Source organism: Budorcas taxicolor, chromosome 13, assembly GCF_023091745.1.
Source record: "Budorcas taxicolor isolate Tak-1 chromosome 13, Takin1.1, whole genome shotgun sequence".
Classification (NCBI taxonomy): Eukaryota; Metazoa; Chordata; class Mammalia; order Artiodactyla; family Bovidae; genus Budorcas; species Budorcas taxicolor.
In genome coordinates, this window is record NC_068922.1 from 16,980,525 (window position 1) to 17,003,133 (window position 22,609).

Here is a 22,609-nt window from a genome sequence, read left to right on the forward strand (position 1 = left end):
CTGCTCACTTGTGTTCTCACCAAATGCCGATTCTGTGTTCTAGACCTCAGCAGGCAACTCTTCATAAACAAGTTAGCTTGGTGACCATGAAGATGTGATATGATGGGCAAGTTATCTGTACTCTCTGGAAATCCAGCCTAAGCAGATAGGCCATTTCCTAGATGGGCAGTGTCTATTTCCCCTTAGAAAGACAGATTGGCTGCATGGGAGATAGGGGTTTTTATACGCAGGTAATGCTTTTGGAGAAGTACATACGTCTCCCAGCTGGTAGAGCTTTAAGATCACTAGGCTTATCACTGTGGCAAGAACATTACCATTTTAAGGCAATTTTGTGATCTCTTTACAGAGGCACAAATAAATTCTATGTATGTGGAGGAAGTTGGGATTCAGAAATTAAACTTTCATAAACCTCTAAAAAACTTACCTTTGTGATCTAGGCCAGGGAAATAGAGAGTTTACGGTTGGGTTAATTTAAGATTAGGCAGCTTCCCTGGTGGCTCAGTGTTGAAGAATCTGCCTGCCAGTGCCGGAGACACAGATTCGATCCCCGATCCAGGAAGATCCCACCTGGTGCAGAGCAGCGAAGCCCGTGCCCCAGAACTGCTGAGCCTGAGTGCCGCAGCCTGAGGCGCCCCTGAGCCTTAGAGCCCCACGCTCTGCACGAAGAGAAGCCACCTCAGTGAGAAGCTCACACATCGCAACTAGAGAATAGTCCTCCCTGCAGCAACTGGAGAAAAGCCCGTGTAGCATCTTTTTTTAAAAGATTAGAGCACAACTTAGGATACTACTCAGCCCCCACATATGAGCATACCTCTTTCTCCCTTCACAAAGGCATTCCTGTGTCTTCTCGCCCCAGAAAGCTACGAAGATTCTCAGTTGCCCTTTTTTCAAAGCAAGAGAAGTGTCCTTGCTGCCTCCTCCTATTGGGGAGGGGCTGCACTGTTGGCCTTTGGAGCTGGGTCATTCTTTGTTGGGGGAGGTTGTCCCATGCACGGGGACATGTTTGGCAGCATCCCTGGTCCCTGCCCATGAGACGCCTGTACCACTCCTGAAGTTTAGATCACCAGAAATGTCTCTCTTGGCATTGCCAGGTGTTCCCTCGGGGGGGCAAAAGATATCACTGGATTAGGAGTATGATTATATGTAACATGAACTCTACAGGAAATGTTGATTCAGATCTTTTAAAAACTTACATGAACAAGGGTTGGAATTGACATCCCAAGTCATGTGTTGGCCACCAGTTGTCTTGCAAACATTCCATAAAATGCAGAAAAAAAATAATCTTTTAGGTGAGTCCTGGGCCTTGTAGGACCCCGGACAGGATTGTAAGATCCCCTCTGTTCCCCCATCACCCACAGCCCTCCTTCTGCCAGCCAGGGGCCCCCACCCACATTATCCCTGAGCCCATCTTCTCTCCCACTTTTCTTCTCTGTTCCCCCGACTTCCCCCTCCATCGAGAAAAGTCTTGCTGTCGTTACTAAATCTTGAGACAAGTAAAAGTATTGACCTAACCTGAGGATGACCAGCTGAGTGAATCCTTGTCAGTAGTTGCCCTTCAGAAAAGCCATTTATTGATCTAGGTGCATCTCCTGTAGGAATAAAGTGTAAGGAGAGATTCTGGGCTCTTAGGCCATCTCCTGCCTGGATGCAGCCTTGTCTAGGAGCATGAGATCCTTGACAGCTGCAGAAGCACTGTCAGGGATCGGAAGTTTCAAAATCAGAAACTTAAATCTTTCTGCCCCCATGATTGGATTCTTAACTCTTCACCAAATGCTAATCCCTAAGCGTTCAGAGAAGCCACCTGCACTGTTTGGTTAGATTGTTTCCCTCTGCTTTCTGAGCATTGTTGCCACTATTGATTGGCCCATTTTATTCTAGTTTAAAATTCACTGAAAACATCTGCAAACATGCGTTTGATTTTCTTCTAATCTCATGCTTTGTCCACAGGATTCATGTCCCTGTGGTTGATAAATGCTGTTCCTTTTAGCTTGTTATTTTGGGTGAAGGGTAGTATTTTGGGGGGATTCTGTTAAAGGAAAAACAGATTGGTTCTGACAGATGTTCAAAGGGTAAGGAATGTTTTATTCAAGACTCCTGCAAGAGGGAAATCGCATTAGGGGAGAGAGCTGGGCTCCAAGTTCAGCAAGGACACATGAGGATGTATAACCGTTGAACAGAGCAAAGGGTCATGGATGGAAAATTACTAAGAGGAGATGGCAAGGGTAGAGGGGTTCTTGCTCAACAGCTCCTTAGGGCTCCATAAGCCCTTCCCCCATTTTTTGCCAGGAACACCCAAGTTCCCCAATTTCCAGAAGATGCCATGCAGATGAGGTTTCATCGTCTCCCAGTTTGCCCCAGGGTTGTCACCCTTAAGCCTCTCCCACATAGATACCACGAAGGTGCCACTGACGTGCAGATCTGGAGTGGAGACAAAGTTATAATCAAACCTTTGCTGCATGTGGGGAATTACTGCTTCCTGAACTCTGACATTTACAGTCAGGGAAGCACAGGAGGTGCCATTACTCCATGTTATACAGAAACACAAGCAGAGGCTTCGAGTTCTTGAGGACACATGGCCAGAAAGTTCTGGATCCTCCACATCAGTGCATTCTAGGATGACCTCCCTCTGCTTCCCAGGGAGCAGAGTGCGCAGGTATCAGCTGGCTAAGGAAAGGGGGGTGTGCAATGCATGTGCAGAGCTGCACAACTCAGGAGGGTTCCGAGATCCGGGAGAGACCCTTAGGTCAGAGGCAAGGGCCAGGATAAAAGAAACCACAGAACACCTGTATTCTTTCTGGAAATCTCCTTTCCCCTAACCCAGCAAATGAATCGACAAGTCTGGAAGGCATCTACTTTCTAGTTGCTCCAGTATATACTTCATTTGTTTTAATTAGAGAAAATACTAATAAGGGAAATGGACTCACATTTCTTGATAATCCATAAATGCCCCAATACTAGGTAAGGCCCCCACATTGCTTTCATTAAACACTGCTTTTCTCCAGGTATTTACTGTGTGTAAAGTTCAAGTCTGTCCTTCCATTGTCATTAAGTTTTGGTGAGTTGGTGAAGCTTCCACAACTAACCCAGCTATCAACATAGTTTGTAATTTTTTTTTTCCTACTTTTCTTTCTAGCCTGAGAACCTGTTGTACTACAGCCAAGATGAGGAGTCCAAAATCATGATCAGTGACTTTGGATTGTCCAAAATGGAAGGCAAAGGAGACGTGATGTCCACAGCATGTGGGACCCCAGGCTATGTCGGTAAGGACTTTGCGTGTTGTATTTCCCCATTTGTCAGCCCGATCACTTGTCTTTAGCTTTTGAGCCTGGCACCTGCCTTTGTTTCCCTTGAGGGAGTAATAAAAAGATTGAGAGACACTGGAACAAGCTTCAAGGGATGTGGTTTCCCCTGAAACCTTCCCCTGAAATCCTGTTTGATTTGGGTGTGGGCCTGCGTGGAGGGCAGGAATTGATTTGGGTCAGTTCCCTGTTTCTAAGACCAGAAATACAGCACATGTATCTATGTTTTCAAATATTTACAGTGACACGTTGAGACAGCAGTAAGGTGCAGACACACGCGAGACATTTAAATGCTGAGATAGGCACAGGTAGAAAGAAAAGATCAATCAGCGGAGTCTGCTTCAAACCTTGACCAAGTCAGTCTCTTGGGCTATCCACCAATCCTGACCTGTCCTGGAGAAGCCAAGAATTAAAAATTTTTCCTACAATCAGAACCCCGGATCCTTTGTCCCAAACGCAGCAGAATGCAGAAAAGGTTGTGGCAGATCCGAGCACTCAAATACCGAGAGTCGTTTTCCATCTTCTGGGGGCCTGGAGAAAGGCCGTCGGAGCTGTGGATGAAGTTCGACTTCATTTACAGGACTGTATTCATTCCTCCAGCAAATGTACACTCAGGTGCCTGCTATGTGCTCGATGCTGTCCTAGGCACTAGGCACTAGGGTGAAGACCGTGAATATAGATGGGGCACCTGCCCTCACGGAGCTGACGTTTTAGTTGGGAGGGACAGACAGCAAAGAAACAGGTGAACAGAGGCGTTTCAGACCTTGCATGCTATGAAGAAGATATAAACAGGGGTATGAGACAGAGTGACAAGTGTGAGGAAGAGTTGGAATGGCTAAGGGGGCAGGAGGAGACCTGGGCACTGGCCTTCGTGACGAGAAGCAGCCCCAGCCATGGGAAGGTTAGGAGACAGTGTTCCGAGTGGAGGTATAAGCTGGTGCTGCGGAGAGAGTACAAGCCGGGAAGGTCCAAGAGCCAGAGAAACGGAAATTGGTAAAGACTTGGGAACCGGAGACCAAGGCTGAATTCTCATCATACAAACCATGATGGCTTTTCCTAGTGATAACAGTAAACCTGCCCTTAGGGAGAAGAGGTGAAGTTATATGACCAGTGGCATGTGACCTTCCCTTATATGAGGGAAGCAGGCCTCATCCAGAATGAGTGTGGGGCCCCGAGCATTGTGGAAAACTCCAAATGACCTTGGAGGCACTTCAGGGCGCTTCAGGTGCTTGCATAATAATGGGCGTGAAGTCATCCCTGTTCATGTCACAGCCGGTGCACTCTTAAAGGAACTTGGGGAGGGAAAAACAGACTTGAGGGGAATAGAGAAAGAAAATGAGGGGATGGGAAGAAGCGACAGACCTGGGAGAAGATCACGATGGTGTAAGTGTGGGCGGGGAGGAAAAGACGTGCTCAGCACCTCTTAGCTCTTGACCGCCCCTGGGTTTTGTCCCCGGGTTGTGTATTTGCATTGGACAGGGAAGGGAGAATGTTCTGATCCTGTCTGAGGAGGCTGCACATCTGATGGAGGTGCATGGGAGGGTAAGTTGTCCCTGTTCTAGGACAGAAAAGTGATGGTTTCAGGAAGAGCCTGCACCCCACCAGGAGAACTCAGAATGGTGGCTGTGGTGTGAGATGCGTGGGGAGACACACGTGTATGCCTGGGAGTAGTGCCATGTGTGGAAATGTGGGTGTGTGATGGGTGTGTGTGATGTGTGAGTGTGCAGTGTGTGTGTGTGTGTAGAATTTCTCCGGTTTAGTCCAAGCCACCAAGCAAGCAGCAAGTAACAACGGATGAGACAGGCTATTCTCATTTCTCTTAAAAGACAGGGAGGGAAGAAGCCTGCTCCAACTGTGGTGAACCGTAGGCATCAGAAGATGGACAGGCCTGTGAGGTCAAGGGGTCCAGTCTCCCGGCCACAATGGCCTTGCTATGTCCCGGTGGGGATGCTGTAGCCCCCCAGCTCCCCTTCGGGACAGCGGGTTCAGATGTCCTGACACAGAATGTGCATATTTACATATGGGTCACATCGTTCTCATATTTGGCTCTGATGTTGGAAAGCTCTAGCACTTTCTAAATCGATTTCTGCTTTTTTGCATTTGGCAGAGCTGCTGGAACGGCAGGCTCTTTGGGTTTCTAAGTGGCTGCCATCCGAGGGGTCTGGTTCTGTTTAGACGTCAGATGCTGGCGGGGCTGGGAACTGGGACTGACATTTGGATGTGGCCTTTGCTCTTATCGTCCTACATGGTGGCGGGTGGTGCCATCAGGGATTCTGTCATCAGATACAGGTTTGCTTTGAGGGAGGAGAGAGGGGAGGAGGACCGTGGGAACGGAGCATTTCTGCTTGTTCATATTTATTAAGCACCAAGACTGCTGAGAGACCTCTTAGAGCAAAGAAGGCGCCACACTGGGGAGCTTGTCTCTGTAGACAGGCCTTGGGCAGTGAGCAGCTGAGCTCAGGTTGTTTCTGCTCCACAGTCCGTGTGGCGCGCTCCTATTTGACCCCCAAAGCCCAGGTTCCATAACCCTCTTTTGATCGCTATCCCAACACCAGTCGTCTCCTTTGTCCTCTTAGTTCTTTTCCTTTTTCCTCATGCCCCCGGTCACGTTGCATCTGGGTCCACCTTTATTCGTGTCTCGCCCGTGCTCCAGTAGAGCAGGGGCTGTGCTCTCTGATCTTTGCACAGATGCATGTTGAATAAACACCTAAGCTTATGAACAGTAGTGATTTTTCTTCTCTGTTCCCCTACCATTCATTCAGGGTGCAATTATTGAATTCCTGTTATGTGTCAGGCACAGTAGTGTAGTGTTAGGAATACAAATATGGGTTAGATAGACAGAGTCTCTGATCTCAAAATGTTCACAGTATTGCGAGAGACAGAGGGCCAACAGGTGAATTGAATCACATTATGCATCATTCTAGGATTATTTATTTAGTGCCTACCTTCTGTTCTAGGCACTAGGGATGTATCCATACAAAGAAAAAAGAAATATAAAAATCCTCAATCTCTTGGCACTTATGTTTGAGACAGAGACAGACTATAGGCTAATAGATGTATTAATTAATATCTTAGATGGTGATGTGTGCTGTGCAGAAAAATAAAGCAGGAAAGAGAATAGAAAGTGTCTGTGTGTGTGTGTGTGTGTGTCTGAGCAGGAAAGAGAACAGAAAGTGTCTCTGGTTACGTAGAGAGTGGAGCTAATTCTCAACCTTAAAGAAAAAGTGTTTATCATCCATCACAAAGGTACCAGTTATCACTTTTATACCATCTAGCGACTTTGCTTTTTAAACGAATGGACAACAATGTACAGTTTTTACTATGTGGCCACTGGTTTAAAAGATGCTGACTTTGTTTTTTCATTCAGTTTTGTGGGAGAAAGGGACTTGTATGTAAGGTCAGTCCTGCTCCCTCAGAATGATGCTAAATGGGGCTAACAGTATAGGTACAGAACTGTAGTTAGTTGTGTATTTGTGATTTTTGTCTCTCTGTTTGTTTGTGATAAACTGTGATAGACAGTTTATCCCTTGTGATAAACTCCAAGGGATCTTCCCGACCCAGGGATTGAACCTGGGTCTCCCACATGGCAGGCAGATCTTTACCATCTGAGCCACCAGGGAAGTCCCTGTATGTCTGTTCAGTGACGCTTTATTTAATATTATTATTGATTCATTAACGTTGAATTCAGGCCAACAGCACTGTAACTCATGCCTAAATGAAGTTTATCGAATACACGCTTTCTCTCTAAGGCACACCCAGCCTTCTTGGGCTTCGGAGCCCTGGACAGCACCTTGGCCCTGACACCTGAGGGCTGTTTTTAATAGCAAAGTCAACGAGAGGCACAAAAATGTGGGAAAATGTGGCAGTAACTGGGCCATGAAAACCATGCTGTGGACAGTGTGAGAGGTGAAACAGGACGGAGCGCCGCTGCGTGTGCCCCAGCTGGGAGCGAGCGCTGCGGGCAACGCCAGGTTCTGGCCACTCTGGGCAGGTCTACAGATGAACACAAAAGCATGCCAAGTATTGATCCGGGGGCTGCAAATGGATTGTAGCAAGTAGGCAAATTCAGATACAGAATCCATAAGTAGTGAGGATGGATTTTATTTGGGAACTGATAGCTTCTGATGTGTTCTATTTGTTTGTTTTGTGGGGGGTTGGTTGTGCTGGACCTCATGCGGGATCTTAGTTCCCCAGCCAGGGACTGAACCAGCACCCCCTGCAGTGAAAGCTTGGGAGCCCTAACCACTAGACCACCAGGGAAGTTCCCTCTGGTGCATTTTAAAGCTGTGAGCCTGCATGGAATCCGCAAGGGGCGGGTGTAGTGGAGGAGGGATGGGGGGCCGGTGGGGGGTCGAGCAGGTATAGAAGGAGGAGGGAATGGTCCCGGGATTGAGTCCTGGGGACTTGGAGGGACAGAGAAGGAACAGAGGTGAAGTGCAGGGGAGCACGGCATTTGGACAGTGCTCCAGGAAGGGTGAGGTGCCCTGTGTCAGTGGTGGCTGTTAACTCAGGTAACATGGAGGTTGAGGAGTGGGGACCACTGTTTGGGGAAGCTTGAATTATGGATGAATTGAATAATCAGGTATTTCTGTGGGAACCTGGTAGTCAGAGTAATGTTCGAGAGAAGAGTGCCCTGGGAATGGACTGTCCACCTGTCCCCCCAACCGCCCAGTAAGTGGTCTGATGGGGAAAGTGTTTGGGACCTTGGACGTGGAGGCCGTAGCCACAGCCTCCTTTTTGCCCAGCCGTTTTTGATCTGAACAAGGCAGGGCCAGTGGGCATTTCCGGGAGAGAAGGAAGAGAGTACCGTTCTCCTGCTGCCCATCCTGGGGGTCCTGAATGCGCCCAGGCCCAAGCCAGGAGCAGAGGCCGGCTGTCAGCTTTAGTGCAGAATCCTTCCCAGCCGTGCTGGTTTCAGTCGGCAGGTGCGGTTGTTTTGTGGTTGTGTCAGTTATCACCTAAACGAATCTGCAGCTGAATAGTTTTACCAACGTCATTACTTCAATTTAAATGAGTTCTCTAATAATGAAGTAATATTGGAAAAATGGCTGTCTATCTCACATATCCCAGTACACATGGTACCTTGGGAGAAAGCAAAGGAATCTGAGCCCTTTGAACTTCACCCTTGACCCTTAGCAGCTGCTAAGGGTCCTTGTTGTTGTTGATCAGTCGCTAAGTCGTGTCTGACCCTTTGCAACCCCATGGACCCTGCCAGGCTCCTCTGTCCGTGGGATTTTCCAGGCAAGAATAGTGGAGTGGGTATCCCTTTCCTGCTCCAGAGGATCTTCCTGACCCAGAGATGGAACCCGAGTCTCCTGCACTGGCAGGCAGATTCTTTACCGCTGAGTTACCAGGGAAGCCACGAGGTCCTTACACAGCCTGTATAAGGCACCTGGGCCTGGGCTGGGAGTCAGGTCACTGGTGACAGGATTGCGGGAATCTCCATATTGGTGTTTGGGTGTATTGCATTCCTACTGCAGGCAGCCCCTAGGGCTCTGTCGACACCGGGGGCTGCTCCAATACACGATGGCCAGTGGGCAACATGGACCCATATAAGGGACCATGTTTGCAGTATCTAGTAACTGACGTTTCAGAAGCAACCTTGTAGTATGGGTGAGAGGGGGATGGGTGAGGGCTAGAACCACAAGGGAGGAGACTCATAGAGGAGGCAGGATTTGAAGGCAGGGTAGAAGCTGGGCCAAGATGAAGGGAGTGATGGATGCAGGCAAGCAGGAGAACAAAGGTCCAGGGTTGTGAATGACTTCAGGTACACAGGGTCTGGGGGGATGAGCAGACTCACTTGGCTTGGAGTGCAGACGTACATTAATAAGTCCTTGGAGAGAATTTAGGAGAAACATCAGGCTGTCTGGTAGCAATCAGCTCCTCGGTAACAAGGTGACTGTCAATATGGTGCTGACCTGGATTTGGAATCCATTTAATTGAGCCAAATGTAACATTCCCCTTGGCACCGCCAATAAGAAATGAGAGTCAGAGCTGAGAAGTTTGCAACATTGCTTATGTGACTCGCTCTGCTGCATTAATTAAAACACCAACGAGCTCTCCTGAATCACTGAACAGAAACAATAAGTCACGGAAAGCGTTCGTACCAGTCGTGTAATTGATGAGAGGCTAGAGATGACAAAGGTACTTCTGTTTGGTGGGAAAAGCGGATGTTTGACTTCTAGATAATTGCTGTTTGCACACTGGTGTGATTTCTCAGATTCTATGGGGGAAATTCTATTGGAAAATTAAGTTCTTTTAAAAGAACTTTGAACCTTTGTCTCTGGATTAGGTGACGAAGTGCTTCACCAGAGGGCAAGCCTGTGCTCTTTCTGATTCTTCGAGAGAACAGTCTTTCTTTTTCAGAGATTGCAAGCTTCATTTTCAAAAGGGCAAAAAGGCAGGCGTGGTGCTCAGTGGCGCTCACTGATGTTTGCCTTTGAGCTCCATGAGACTTTCTTTTTCCATCGAGCTGTTTGAGTGATGATCCCTCACTTTGCAGTCTTCCATTTGGATTACATACCAGGAACCACTTTTTCATTATTGGATGTTCCTCAGAAATAAGGAGAGAAGCCTGTCTGAGCTGTCATTGTGTTTATAAGCAGAACTATTTCTTGGTCCTTTAGAAGGTACCTTACTGTGACGTTACTTAAACTGTGAAGAAGGAGGCATTCCAGTCTCTTCTCATAACTTAGTTGCCTGCAGAGACATTGCTGAAGGCTTTGGTCTATCCCTGGCTTAACATGTCTGAAATCGTTTAGACAAGTTTCGTGTGTTCCCCTCTAAATGGAAATGGAGAACAGTTGGTCAGCATTCTTGGCATATTTTTTCACTGTTAGAGAAATTTTTTTAATTCATGAGATCATTGCATTGTGAAAACTTGTTGAGGAACTTGGGGTTTGGATGAGATCTTGGAAACCGGGGATTTTTTTCATGTTGGGATGAAGACCTGCTCTCAAAGCTGCCCAGCCTGTAGTTGGTGGCCATCACAACAGGGGGTCTTGAATGTGAGATTCTATCTCTGCCACTGGTTACTTGTAAGGAAGGTCTGCTGCTGCTAAGTCACTTCAGTCGTGTCCAACTCTGTGTGACCCCATAGACGGCAGCCCACCAAGCTCCCCTGTCCCTGGGATTCTCCAGGCAAGAACACTGGAGTGGGTTGCCATTTCCTTCTCCAATGCATGAAAGTGAAAAGTGAAAGTGAAGTCGCTCAGTCGTGTCCGACTCCTAGCAACCCCATGGACTGCAGCCCACTAGGCTCCTCCATCCATGGGATTTTCCAGGCAAGAGTACTGAAGTGGGGTGCCACTGCCTTCTCCGAGGAAAGCCTGAGCCACCCCTTAAACTCTTGGGTTCTCAGTTTCTTATTTGTAAAATAAGCCTGCGGAACTGATTATCAAATCAGGTTCCACTGCTCACCACTTACAAAAACGGTACTCACGTTGATAGAAAGGAAAGGTACCTCTAATCAGAACACCAGCAATCTGGGGAGATGGTGGACTCAGGGTCCCCACAAAACCACCTCCCAAGATTCTGCTCTGCCATGAAAGCTTTTAAGGGAAACAGGGAAGTCTTCTTGTGAATCCCTGAGGCAGGGGGCCAGTCATCACCCTCCTCCACCGCATACGCACTTGTGTGCTGGCTGGTCAGCTCCTCCTGGTCTTTCTTCAGGTGTTATCTTGTTCACGCAGTTTGTTTGCAAGATTGCTGAAGAGAAGCTAGGGAAGAGATCTGGTCCTCTGTCAGTTCCTTAGTCTTCATTTCTGCTTCTTTGATCTGTGAAAGAACCAACAATGTAGGCAAAGGACTGTGTGAACAAAAGATTAGTACGGTGTGCCAGGGCCGGAGATGAAGACAGCATGGGGGCGTCTTGTTTAAGGTTAGTGATGAGGCAAGACAGAGGGGCCACCTGCAGAGAACTTTCCTACTAGGAGATTTTTCCTGTCAAAAGATGCTTACAGATTGACCTCTGTGACCTTTTTTCTGGTTCTACCATCCTGTTATTTCTACAGACATCTGACTTAGTATCCTTTAGTGTATAAATATGTGTGTGTCAAGGAAATTTGACCGTCTTTTTTTTTCCCCATCTTCATTCAGAACACACAAGAAAGAACTTCAATTAAGTTGACATCATCCGTCTCTTAGCAAGCTAAGCCACTTGGTTCCTTTCATCGTTCCTCGTGGATCCTCTGTTCCTGATGGTTTCATCTGCACTCTTGTGTGGTCATTCTCTCCCAGAGAGCTGGGGCTTTACTTGTTGTTCACTTAAATTTTAGCACACGTCTCTGAGCCTTACATCATTGTTCTCGCCCTCTCAGACTGTTAGCGCTGAAACAGGATTTTCCGTAACTGATAAATTGTCACGCAGATGACCGAGTGGGAGGTCCAGATAAGAACTTCCTCTCTCCTTCGCTCTTAGCAGCTGCCCAGTGACAACCAACAGCAACTGTTTCACACTGGACGCTGCACCCAGACCCCGCTGGTCGGAGAGAACAGCCCCCCACCCTGCACGTGGGGAGAGTTTTAGGGCAAGACTTTTAGCCCTTGACAGTGAATATGGGTGAGGGCAAAAGGTCATGAGCAGAACACAAGCAGAGGGAACGCAGCCCTGCCCTGGAGGAGTCCCCGCCCCCACTAAATCCCTCTTAAAACTGTGAAGCAGTCTCCATCCTGGAATTCCTTCACAGCTCCTCTCTCAATACTTGAATCCTCGGATGGAATTTCATGGTTTCTGAACTGATACCATTTTTGCGGTGATAGAGTGGAAAGAAGCTCTGCCACGTTTTGGAATTTACTTTCTTTTTTTTTTTCCTTTGAATGATTGTAGACCAAAACATTGAAATGAGTGTAACAGTCTTCTTCGTGTTGAAGTGTATAGCTCATCAGATTTCAGAAGCGAGGAGGGCTTCAGTGCAAAGGAGCCATCTGGCTGTGGTCACAAACCCTTTAGGGCAGAGGCAGAATCTTGGGACCACCTGCAGGGAACACGTTACGGGGCTATCCATGCCACCGTGCTCTGAAATGCCTTACTCAGAACGTTTTTCTTCCTCTGTTGCGCTGAGTTCCAGGTCTCTCCCACATTTGAAAACACCAGATACCAGTCACCCTCCCTGTTTTCCACTCCCTTCCCGTTCTTTCCCTGACTCCCACCAGCCACATTTTGGCTTCGGGAGCATTTGAATAGTAACCCAGCTCCAGTCAGACTGGTAATGAGAAACCAGGATGGCGCTTTAATGGAGACTCTTCATGCCTGTGGTAAAATTCAAGAAGCGACTAGGAAAATCCAAGTGAGCTGCTCGTCTGTGATGCATTTTTAGTGAATTACGACTTGAAAAGAGGAGGAGAAAGAGCTAGGGAACCTATAACCAGCACAATGAGAACAAGCTGTCCCGAATACCTTCTGCTCCTCCTGACTTGTGCAACTTCGGGCTGAAGACAAACCACCAGCAAGGAAGGATTCTGTATTTCAGCTGTGTTTTTGTTTGCCAGCTATCCAGATTGCAATACTCTAAATCCAGGTGAAGCAACATTATACTCACAGTAAAGCCCCTCACTGAGGGTTTTTTTCTTTTTGAATACCCCTCCTGCTGAAAATTCTACTGGCAGGAAGCAGATCTGAGTAAACTTGTTCAATACCGCCTCCTCTTTGTAATGCAGCTCTCTCCGAGGCTGGATTCTCCTCTGATATATACGCCTGAATCTTATTTTCCTTGATCTTTAGAATTTTATTTACTGTGTCTGAACAGGTCACTACTGGGAAGAAATGTCCTCTTTCTCTCCCACTATGTTTTTATTTACAATGTGTTAGTTTCAGGTGTACAGCAAAGTGGTTCAGTTATACATATCTATGTATGCGTGCATGCTAAGTCGATTCAGTAGTGCCCGACTCTGCAACCCCAAGGACTATAGCCCACCAGGCTCCTCTGTCCATGGGATTCTCCAGACAAGAATACTGGAATGGGTTGCCATTTCCTTCTCCAGGGGATCCTCCTGACCCAGCGATCTAACCCGCGTCTTTTGTGTCTCCTGCACAGGCAGGCAGGTTCTTTACCACTAGTGCCGCCTGGGAAAGCCCGTCTACATCTGCCGGTGCTGCTGCTGTTGAGTCTGTTCAGCCATGTCCGACTCTGTGGGGCCCTATGGACTCAGCCTGCCAGGCTCCTCTATCCACAGGATTCTCCAGGCAAGAGTATTAGAGTAGGTTGTCACACCCCTCTCCAGGAGATCTTCCTGGCCCAGGGATCGAACCTGGGTCTCCTGCACTGCAGGCAAATTCTATACCGCTGTGTTACCAGGGAAGCCCGTCTGTATCTATGTATTAATATCTATTCTTACTCAGATTCTTTCCCTTTATAGGTTATTAGAAGATATTGAGCTGAGTTCCCTGGGCTATCCAGTAGGTCTTTGTTGGTTGCCTATTTTATATATAGTGGTTTGTATCTCCCACTGTTTCAGTGAAGTCCTTCTTGCCACCTCGATGACACACAGATGTCACTAATCCTTTGGAACTATATTGCAGTTTGGTTTAAGGCTCTATCCATTTATCCACCAGCAGAGTTGCTGTGACCCTTCTCACCACCTGTGGAGATTCCTCAGGGACAGGAAGACTTGGTTCAAGTGTCCTGGGACATACATCCATAACATTACAGTTGGCCATCTGTATCCACAGATTCCACATTCTTGAATTCAACCAAATGCAGATCAAAAATATTTTTTAATTGCGAAGAAGCTCCAAAAAAGCAAAACTTGAATTTGTTGCTTATCAGCAATGATTTATACAGCCTTAACATTGTATAAGGTTTTACAGGTCATCTAGAGATGATTTGAAGTTTGTAGGAGAATATTGTAAATAGTATGCAAATACTGTGCCATTTAATGTATGGGACTTCAGCAAGGTCAGCCACAGGGAGCGACAGATGAACCTTAGACTAAGCCATAGACTGGCAGGTTGCCCGTCTGCCTGCCTATCTGTCTGCTGATGTCATAGGCTACATAGTAGGTGGGATGTTTCAAGTTCATTTTCAAAAAACAGAAGCTCATTTAAAGACAGGTAGAGGTGCTGCTGCTCTGAGGGTGCCATCAGCTCTATCTCAGAAATGGCTCACGTGGCAGCAGTTTAACACATTCCAGAGAATTAAGCAGTGCACACCAGTGTTCACAGTAGCACCATTTACAATAACAAGACAGGGGAGCAACCTCAATGTCCATCAACAGATGAGTAAATAAAGATGTGGTGTGTATATACATATGTATACATACACGAACAGTGGAATACTCAGTTCAGTTCAGTCACTCAGTCATGTCTGACTCTTTGCAACCCCATGAATTGCAGCACACCAGGCCTCCCTGTCCTTCACCAACTCCCGGAGTTCACCCAAACCCACGTCTGTTGAGTCAGTGATGCCATCCAGCCATCTCATCCTCTGTCGTCCCCTTCTCCTCCTGCCCCCAATCCCTCCCAGCATCAGAGTCTTTTCCAATGAGTCAGCTCTTCGCATGAGGTGGCCAAAGTACTGGAGTTTCAGCTTTAGCATCATTCCTTCCAAAGAACACCCAGGACTGATCTCCTTTAGAATGGACTGGTTGGATCTCCTTGCAGTCCAAGGGACTCTCAAGAGTCTTCTCCAACACCACAGTTCAAAAGCATCAATTTTTCAGTGCTCAGCTTTCTTCACAGTCCAACTCTCACATCCATAAATGACCACTGGGAAAACCATAGCCTTGACTAGACGAACCTTTGTTGGCAAAGTAATGTCTCTGCTTTTTAATATGCTATCTAGGTTGGTCATAACTTTCCTTCCAAGGAGTAAGCGTCTTTTAATTTCATGGCTGCAATCACCATCTGCAGTGATTTTGGAGCCCCCAAAAATATAGTCTGACACTGTTTCCACTGTTTCCCTATCTATTTCCCATGAAGTGATGGGACCAGATGCCATGGTCTTTGTTTTCTGAATGTTGAGCTTTAAGCCAACTTTTCCACTCTCCTCTTTCACTTTCATCAAGAGGCTCTTTAGTTTCTCTTCACTTTCTGCCATAAGGGTGGTGTCATCTGCATATCTGAGGTTCTTGATATTTCTCCCAGCAATCTTGATTCCAGCTTGTGCTTCTTCCAGCCCAGACTCAACCATAAAAAGAATGAAATAATGCCATTTTCAACAGCATGGATGGATGGACCTAGAGCTTATCATACTAAGTAAAGTAAATCAGACAAAGGTAAATACCAACATATGATGTCACTTAAGTGTGGAATCTAAAATGTGACACAAATGAAGTTGCTTACAAAACAGACTCATTGATGTAGAAAACAAACTTACGGTTACCAAGGAAGAAGCTTGGGGGAGGGATTAGTTACCAGTTTGGATTATCAGATCCAAACTACTATATATAAAACAGATATACAACAAGGTCCTACTGCATAGCACAGGGGACTGTATTCAATATCCTGTAAGAAACAATAGTATAAAAGTATATGAAAAATAATATACACACACACACACATAACTGAATCATTTTGCCATATACCAGAAACTAATACAACATTATAAATCAACTATATTTCAATAAAGGAAAACTTAGGGGAAAAATTAGGATATATGCATTTTTATAACCAGTCTTCCAGAATAATTTTCAGCCTTCTTTAAAAAAGAATTAACACTGAGGCCCATGAAAGCAAGAACTGGTTAGAACTGGGCTTTGCACCCTTGTCACTGCTTAAAGGATAAGGAGGGCTCAGGGCGATGGAGATAGAAACCTTGATGACCCCTGGCCTGGAGGTAGGAGAGGGTGGGTGTAGGGGAGGTGGGGGCTGGGGGGGAAATGTGGAAGGAGCTCAGTCTGTCCTTCCCTCACTAGACGCAGAGCCGTGAAGGTGTCACTCACAGCCAGAGTCCCCGGCCATCGCATGGATCTCTGATACCAGGAAAAGTGGTCCTCATGCTCACACCACTGTCAGTCCGCCATGATGAACAGGCTGTTCCTGTTACTGGGTCAGGGCTGGTGTTGCACCAAGAGGGGATGATGTAAATGTGCTGGTGATGAGGTGACCACAGGGATCCCTAACTAGATGAACAAAGTGTCCACCTGGCTCCTGCCAGCTCTAAGACTCGAGCTCTCCCGACCTGCCCTTCCAGTCTTGTGTGAGCCTGGCTCAGTCCTGACTTTTGAGGGTTTTCATCAAAAGGGTGGAAATCTTCCTTTATGAATCATTTCCATTATGTTAAGCTAGAATCAAAGGAAAGTACTACATGATATCAGGAATCTATCTATCCAGCCTTAATTCTAGAAAGTGATAAAGCCTACATTCCTTTTGCTCCCTTGATGTTACCAACTTCTCTTCCTTACGTAATAACTACTAATTATACCCATAAGTTATGTGCTGCTTATTTCCTTTAAGCCTCATAACAGTCCTCAAAGTTGGGCTCTATTGATGTTCCCATTTTACAGATGAGCAAAATGGAGGCTGAGAAAGATTAAGGGACTTACCCATGTCCACACATGCAGTAAATGGTAGAGCCTAGGTTTCTTTCACTGAAAAGCCAATGTACCCAGCTATTTAACACTTCTTATATCCAGGCAGCTAAAGTCATTTTCTGTTACAAGAACCTAAATCCTGGCAACCATTCCACATCCTTCAGACCTCTCCTACTCATTTATCTCTACACCTATTACTTTTTTCTTACAGTACAACATGAAGGCATATTCCTACAACACCACTGGCCACAGCAATTTCTTTCCCCGGTTGTATCTTTCACTATCTATTTTCACCTTATTTTTCATTTGACTATTGGAGGTAATTTATTTTTTTCCTTGAATATTTTTAAGGCTTCCCTGGTGGCTCAGACTATAAAGAATCTGCCTGCAATGTAGGAGGCCTGGGTTCAATCCCTGGTCAGGAAGATTCCCCTGGAGAAGGGAGATGGCAACCCACTCCAGTATTCTTGCCTGGAGAATCCCATGGACAGAAGAGTCTGGCAGGCTGCAGTCCATGGGGTCATGAAAGAGTCAGACAGGACTGAGGAACTAACACTTTCACTTTAGAGTAACTTCAGTATCTTCAGAGCTGGATTTCAAATGAGTTAAATTTAAAAATCAACACCACCTCTCAAACCTGCCATGATCTTGTCTGAGTATAATCATCGTCCTTAGGAAGGTGGCTGAGGCTTGTGTGTACCCTCAATGACTCAGAGAACAGGTGTGCCCTGGGGGCAGGGGCCAGCTATGCTGCGGTCACCTATAGGCCAGTGCCTGAAGTGGGATGCAACCCGTTAAGCGATTGAATAAGGAGAAGCACCCCCACTGTGGTTCTGGACCACTGGCTCTTCTTTTCCGGCATTGAGGGCTGCTCCTGCCACCTTGGGCTACCCCCTCCTGCCAGCGCCCCTCTTCTCCCCAAGAAGTGGTCATCTTTGACCTATGGAGAGGAGTGGTCCTCAGACATCCGTGGAGGAAACAAATCACCTTGAACATGAACGTGGCAACACGGCGAGGTCTCAGTCTCCCCTCTCTCTGCAGCACATCCTTGGATGCAGGGAAAGGGAAAATTCCTCTTCTGTTTTATTAGAGCCTGAGGATTGATGACTGTGGCCCCCACTCCCACAAGCCACTGTCCGTGTTTCCAATTCCACTTGGTTAGGCCTTTTTCTCTCTCTCTGATTCAGTAAGGAAAATGGGCAACTTAATTGTTTTAAAAACAACATGAAAGGTTTCTGGAATTCTTTTTCTTTTTCTTTTTTTTTTTTTGAAATCTTTGGAGTCCTTCCCTTTACCAGAAATCCTTGCTCTAAATCAATATAGAACAGCTTGGTTTATAGGAGACATTTCCCACCAAGTGGAATTTTCCACAGTGGGTTGGTAGTGAGTCTCATAACAGTAAATTTAATTATTGTCATTTTGGAACCTACTGTTTCACTGGAGAGCGTGGGGTAAGCCTGGGGCTCAGAAGGCGGAACATCTGTCCACAGATCCTTCCAGGAGCTCGTGGGAGGCTCTGCCGAGGCTGTGTGGCTTACATGGAGATGACTTCTATTTACTGGTGTAAATTCAGCTGATGGGATACTGTTTCTATTGGGAATAGCACCCCCCAAAATCTGAATTAATAGCCCCAAGATCTAGGAAGGAGGTTCTGAGAGATCACTTACTAGACTACCTTTTTTGCTGTTTAGCCCTAGAACTAGTATTAATAATTCTGAAATCCCTTCAAGAAAAGCTTTTCAAAGGAGAGCAGGGTGAATGACAAACACCCACTTTCAGAGAATTAGGGATAATTCTGCTTCTTTTATCCTCCAAATTCATGTCAGAAATAATTTGCTTAAGGAAAGGTATTTAGCAATTAATCTTCTGGTCAAAGCTATAGTTTTTCCAGTAATTACGTATGAATGTGAGAGTTGGACCATAAACAATGCTGAGCACTGAAGAATTGATGCTTTTGAACTGTGGTGCTGAAGAAGACTCTTGAGAGTCCCTTAGTTTGCAAGAAGATCAAACCAGTCAATTCTAAAGAAAATTTCACTGGAAGGACTTTTGCTGAACCTGAAGTTCCAATACTTTGGCCACGTGACGTGAAGAGCTGACTCACTGGAAAAGACCCTGACGCTGAGAAAGATTGAAGGCAGGAAGAGAAGGGGACAACAGAGGATGAGATGGTTGGATGGCATCACTGACTCAATGGACATGAATTTGAGAAAACTGCAGGAGATGGTGGTGAAGGACAGGGAAGCCTGCCATGCTGCAGTCCATGGAGTCACAAAGGGTCAGACTCAGCAACTGAACAACAATGTACATAATACAGGGACTTCCCAAATGACAGCGGCTTGCAACCCAAAATTTGTCTTCTTTTTATGTTTTATGTTTTCTTTCCTTTTTTATGGTTCCTATGGCTGCTCACTGAAAATATTTGAGGCAGCGAAGTTTATTTGTAAATCATCTCTGGAATTTTCTTTTTTTGGGTGCACTAGGTCTTTGTAGCTGCACATAGGCTTTCTTTGGTTACAGCGCTCGGCTTCTCACTGCAGTGGCTTCTCTTCTTGTGGTGCACAGGTTTAGTTGCTCCTCAGCATATGGAATCTTCCTGGACCAGGAATCTAACCCATGTCCCCTGCATTGGCAGGTGGATTCGTATCCACCTACCACCAGGGAAGTCCTGGGCAACATTTTCTTGTAGAAATAATGGCATGTGTGTATGGAGTGGGTTGGATTCAGTTGTATCACCATTTGATGAATAATCAGCATGTACTATGCCGGAAAATACAGTCTAGAGATGGGCCTCCAGCAGCATGAAGTCTGGTGCTGACAGTGTGATTCACACAGCAGTAAAGGGATGGATAAAGTACCGTAGGAGCCTGCTGGAGGCTAGTGGATTACAGGTCTGTGATGAATGGACCTGGGAACCCAACTGTCAGGTTCCACCCAAGTCACCCAGGTGGGGCTGCTGACACCCCACCCCTACTCTCTCCACCTCTAAAAGGCTGACTTAGGCCAAGCCTAAGATGCAGTCAGGAGGTTGGGCCTGCCACCTATCGGATCTGTCCCTTCAACACTTTGGGTGGGTGGACACCTCTACTGCCACTGATGGGTCCAGGCCTTAAAATGCACTGGAGGAACATGTGTGCCCTCCCAACTTGAGTCTTTTAAAGAAAAAAAATTAGGTTTTTTTGGTTTGTTTTTGGCTGCACCATGTGGCGTGCAAAATCTTAGCTCCCTGACCAGGGATGGAACCTGCTGTTTTAGGAGCATGGAGTCCTAACCATTGGGCTTGCAGGGAATTCTTCCACTTGAGCTTTCCTCTTCTGCTGTGTCTGTGCCTGGAAATCAAGCCCTCTCCTGCTCTGCCTGGGGGCTGATGGCATCGCAGACAAGCCGCAGTGCCTCTCGGTGACTGCGCCCTTTGTCAGTAGCTCCAGCTAAGATATTTCAATTCAAAGCCGCCCTCAGTTAGACGGTGTGGGGGTGGCTAGAGTCATTGCCAACCTGCCACAACACGTGAATCGTGCTGGGTACAATTAGAGAAAATTATTTCTGCTTGATGAAAAAGTTCTTAATTGGCAGCTCCTGCGGGTGCCGGGGGTGAGATGGGATGGCAGTGGCACAGAGAACCCTCATCACTTCCTGACGCTCCAGGTGGACAGTGCCCTGCCATCGCCCTCAATTGTTGTTTGAAAGTTTGTAAGTTGGGTGCTGTGACTTTTTAGAATTACAGTGAGTTCTCGCCAATAGTATAAGATTGATAACATAACGTGAGGGAGTTTGGCTGATTCTCAGAATGAAAACTGGTCTTTCAAAAGATCAGAGGGAAAAAAAAAGATCAGAGAAAAGGAATTCCCCCAGCACTATATTTGAAAGGGACCAGGGGAGTGGGAGTAGTGTTAGCCACTCAGTCATGTCCGACTCTTTGAGACCCCATGGACTATATAGCCCACCAGGCTCCTCTGTCCGTGGAATTCGTTAAGCAAGAGCACTGGAGTGGGTTGCCATTCCCTTCTCCAGGGGATCTTCCCGACCCAGGGATTGAACCTGGGTCTCCTGCATTTCAGGCAGATTCTTTACTGTCTGAGCCACAGTGGTAGGAGGGGGAAGGGTAGGAGGGCCAAAGACCAGAGGAGTGAAACCGGCTGACAGAACAATAGAGCCAAGTGCAGAACACAGATGGAGACTAGGAGGAAAAATATCCCCCCATGACCTCAGGGGCTCATCATGATTTGATCACTATGTCTATTTGTCCAGAAGGTTTTGAATATTGCCTGAGAGTTTATTTTTTCCAAGAATTACTATGAGATGAAAAGTTAGCCATTTAAAGCTAGGTGGGCTTGTTCAAACCATGACCGAAAGAACATTTGATTCCAGGAAAACAGAATTTGGTTCTCAAGAGAAAACAGAATTTAAGCAATTCATGTGTGCACCATCATGCAATTTTAAGAATATATTGAGTTGGTAAGAATTTTAATTCCAAATCAGTTTGCTTTGTCTTTTTTATCATGATATTGCATGATATCTGGCTTCACCCTCTGGATTTGGTTCAAGTGCAATGAAGAACTTCACCAGAGGGCAAATGGTTCTGGTGCCAGTTGATTAAAAAGTATTTATGTTTTGCTGCAGTTGCTATAACCCAGATAAGACACAATGTCAAAGAGGACAAGACATGTTCGGTACAAGTACATAGAGTTCCACCCCCAGTGTGGATACCCATCATTTAGAACTTTTCCCTAACATCTTTGCAGTTGTTCTATATCAGGTCTTTTAATAAAAAAGCATAACTTGATGTTAAAAGTGTATTATTTAAACAGGAATCTCATATTTTAAAAAATTAGGTGTCATCTGTGGTTTCAAGAATCTAAACATCCCCAGTAACATCCATGCTCCAAGTTGCATAAAATTCAGCCACTTGCTTTTCAAGTCTCGGAATTTGTCAGACTGCAGTCCAAGGGCTTGATGGGCAGGTGTCTCCAGGCATGTGGATTTCAAAAGGGAAACCATGTTCTTTATTCCCTTGTTTGCTGAACAGTGGATGGTGGCCAGTACTTTCTGTTTTCTAACAGATGATGTTGAGGAGGAGGATTTTTTTTTTTTTTTAAGAATTCTTCCTCCCACATTCATAGAACTGGAAGACTGTGAGAATGGAGTGCTCAGGAGGAGAACACAGAGGATTAGCTCTTGGTAGGAGTCCAATGTGCTTTGCTGGGGCTGGGTCTCATCCTTTGGTATCCTGGAGTGTTTGGGCACCACTCTCGTGCCCCTAAAGAGCCCGACAGACTATGTGACATGGAAGCTGGGGCCTCTCCCCACCTGCTTGGTGCTCCTGACATCTGCTCTCAGCTTTGCGGGGAGGTGGAGCTGGATCAGGGCCTTCCCAGGTGGCACTAGTGGCGAAGAACCCGCCTGCCAAGGCAGGAGACATGAGAGATACAGGTTTGATCCCTGGGTCGGGAAGATCCCCTGGAGGAGGGCATGGCAACCCACTCCATTATTCTTGCCTGGAGAATCCCGTGGACAGAGGAGCCTGGTGGGCTATGGTCTATAGGGTCACAAGGAGTTGGACGTGACTGAAGCGACTTAGTATGCATGCATGGACCTGGATCAGACGTTGCTCTGTGAGCCTTTTCTGCTTCTTTTGAACTTTCCATCAGGCCACAAGGATGGCCCTGAAGGCTCAAAAATAAGCTCCTTGCAGAAACAGGCCCTTCCCACCACCTGTGCCCTTGTGGCCACTCAGACTAGAACATCAGCTCTGAGACCGCCTACCTCCTAAATTAGTTTGCTGTGGGAAATGGCTCCCTTTCATCCATTGCTGTAATAGAAGTATCTGAGAAACAGGCTCT

At 46.5% G+C, this 22,609-nt stretch overlaps 1 protein-coding gene across 1 annotated transcript in view; it reads left to right on the forward strand.

Annotated features, from left to right (window-relative positions):
- The window catches only part of CAMK1D (calcium/calmodulin dependent protein kinase ID), a 387,393-nt gene that overhangs the window by 330,960 nt on the left and 33,824 nt on the right, over positions 1-22,609 (forward strand). Inside the window, exon 5 of the mRNA XM_052651024.1 lies at positions 3,134-3,260. Coding sequence (XP_052506984.1) covers positions 3,134-3,260 — 127 coding nt within the window. The remainder of the gene's footprint in view (positions 1-3,133; positions 3,261-22,609) is intronic.